A 2334-nucleotide genomic window follows, 5' to 3' on the forward strand; every position below is an offset into this window, starting at 1 on the left:
CTTCAACTCGCCTAGGGCACCAAAATGGCTAGAGCCAGCACTGCTTAACCATTCATCTTGATCCCTCATATTAACCTCAGAAAAGACCCCTGGTGGCGCAACCCGGAAAAACCGCGGGCAGCAAAGGCTGACCGGGGGTTCACCCGACGCGTCAAAATAAGACGCAGAGGGAACCTTGGAAAAGCGTCACAATGTTGACGAGTCGAGAGTGAGGATGTGTTAGACATTAAGGAACAACAGTAAACAGTGGGACTGAAATTGTGGAAATTGGAGTGATTTTGATGGCAGCAACCCTCTTGGTCTTTGCCCAGCTATCTACAGCAGGTAAGATATTGACTCCCTCAGAACTCCCCTTCAAAACGCCTGAACCCTTTCCCCTTTATTTCCCCCACTGATATGAAGTCTCACGAGAACGTGTAACTTATCTGACACCCAGTTGGTTTTGCATCACCAAAACAACAACTTTATGTGCGTATCATCACACACGTACACGCTTGGGTGTGGTTTGTGGCTTCAGACAGAAGTCGAGACGCCTCACACTGTTTCTGATTCAGAAACATGCTGTGATGTTTGCCCTGATCCAACAATCTAGCGATAACAGATGCACAAATTGCTCTACATCTCACAGCAAATTACAAATCAAACCACGTTCTTTAGACACACTCTAAATGACTTTTTTTTTTATATTTAGTGGAAACGAGTTTCATTTGAGAGTTTACACAGGTTTGGAAATAATTTACCAGAGACTGAAGATTATATTCTATCATTTACAGAATCTTTGGCTGAATTAAAAAGTGTGTTTTGTCTGTTAGCATGCAAATATGATGGATTTCTTTTACAGGCTTATTGTGGGAAAATGAACAAACTAATGTGAAGGAAGCACGAGTCTGCACAAGTCTGTCAATTCGGTGGAAAGAGCAGTCATCCCTTAACTAAAATAAAGGAAGTGGCAGACGCAGCGTGTTTTCATAGATTATTTTACTGTCATTGTTAAATTCTTCTGTACTCGACCTGAAACGTTGATGAGGAAACCCTCAGTGAGCTTTTATTAGATTCCAACCTAAGTTTTGCTGCACTCCCTCCCTCCCACACAGAAGCAGCAGCAGTGAAAACATCCAAAAGTAGCCTGCACTGCATGATTCATGGAGCAGGGGAGAGGTTTTTATAGAAGCCCACTTCACATAAAAACTAATACAGACTTAAAATACTGAAGTGATTACGTTGGATCAAAAACATTCATGGTTTTTGATGGGTTTCGTGTTCAATTTGATCCCTAATAAAAGCAGCTATAGGTTATCTTATTTCAGCGGACTTTATGGAGAATGGTGAACCCAGAGCTGCTCACAGATTGGGTAATCAGAGAGTGCCTGCTCACCGTGCAGCCGGTGCGTCCCCGGTCCTCCTCCCTGCTCCACAGCCATTCGCTGCAGGGCGTGGTTCATCACCTGGCCGGTGGGGCTGGGAGTCTGCGTGGCTTTGTCAGCCGTCACTGGGTTCGGGGAGAGCGGAGAGCTCGGCGCCGCGTCTCCGTCGAAGGAGAAATATCCGCTGGACGAGCGCCGAGGGAAGCGAAATATCGACCTTCTCCGGAACACGTCTAAGCCCGCGGGGGTTCTGGGGGAGCAGAGCGCGGAGTCCGGCTCTCCTGCTGCGGCGCACGGCTCTCTGGCGTGGATCGAACGGGTGGTTTGCGCCGAGCCTCGGGCGGCGCCGACGGATGGTGGATCTCCTCCGCTGCCTCCCTCTGTTGGCTTTACTCCGGCTGAGCCATCGCGCAGATTCGGTGGTCTGTTGGATGAGCAGAGCGGCACCGTCAGGGGGGACTGGCATCTGCCCGAACAGCCTACAGCTTGTGCGGCATCTGGAGCTGCGCAGCGCTGAACATTCTGCAGCTCTACGACTTTTACCTCATGCTGTTCAGTATTCTGGATTTTATTTCAGCCAAATGCGCACTGCAGCTGACTGAAGCGCACTGTGGATGTGTTCCTGCTGTATGCAGGCGCTGGATCCTGTCCAAACTGACCGTCACCCTCTCCATTGTTTGTCAGAAACTGCTGATTAGGACGAGTCTTTGTTTCATTTTATGAAGGAGAAATTTTCAAACCCCACATGAAGGGAGCGGCTGAGGGGGGTTAACTCATGCTTCACAGGCAACCGGGAGAAAAGCCAAGAAGTCACTTATTGACCTGTTTGAAGTATTATTTCTGCCAGCGATCTTTGAGTCTTAAATGAAGTTAAATTGAGCGTTTCAGCGCTTTCAATACTACTACTACTACTACTACTACTACTACTACTACTACTACTACTACTACTACTACTACTACTAATAATAAT

The 2334-nt window shown here is 47.6% G+C and overlaps 1 protein-coding gene across 1 annotated transcript in view; it reads right to left on the reverse strand.

Moving 5' to 3' along the window:
- Nucleotides 1–2334, reverse strand: part of bcl2l11 (BCL2 like 11) — a 26461-nt gene that overhangs the window by 22414 nt on the left and 1713 nt on the right. The window contains exon 2 of the mRNA XM_014005178.1: nucleotides 1376–1788. Within this exon, the coding sequence (XP_013860632.1) occupies nucleotides 1376–1788 (413 nt within the window). The remainder of the gene's footprint in view (nucleotides 1–1375; nucleotides 1789–2334) is intronic.

Source organism: Austrofundulus limnaeus, unplaced genomic scaffold (genome assembly GCF_001266775.1).
Source record: "Austrofundulus limnaeus strain Quisiro unplaced genomic scaffold, Austrofundulus_limnaeus-1.0 Scaffold28, whole genome shotgun sequence".
In the NCBI taxonomy this organism is placed as follows: Eukaryota; Metazoa; Chordata; class Actinopteri; order Cyprinodontiformes; family Rivulidae; genus Austrofundulus; species Austrofundulus limnaeus.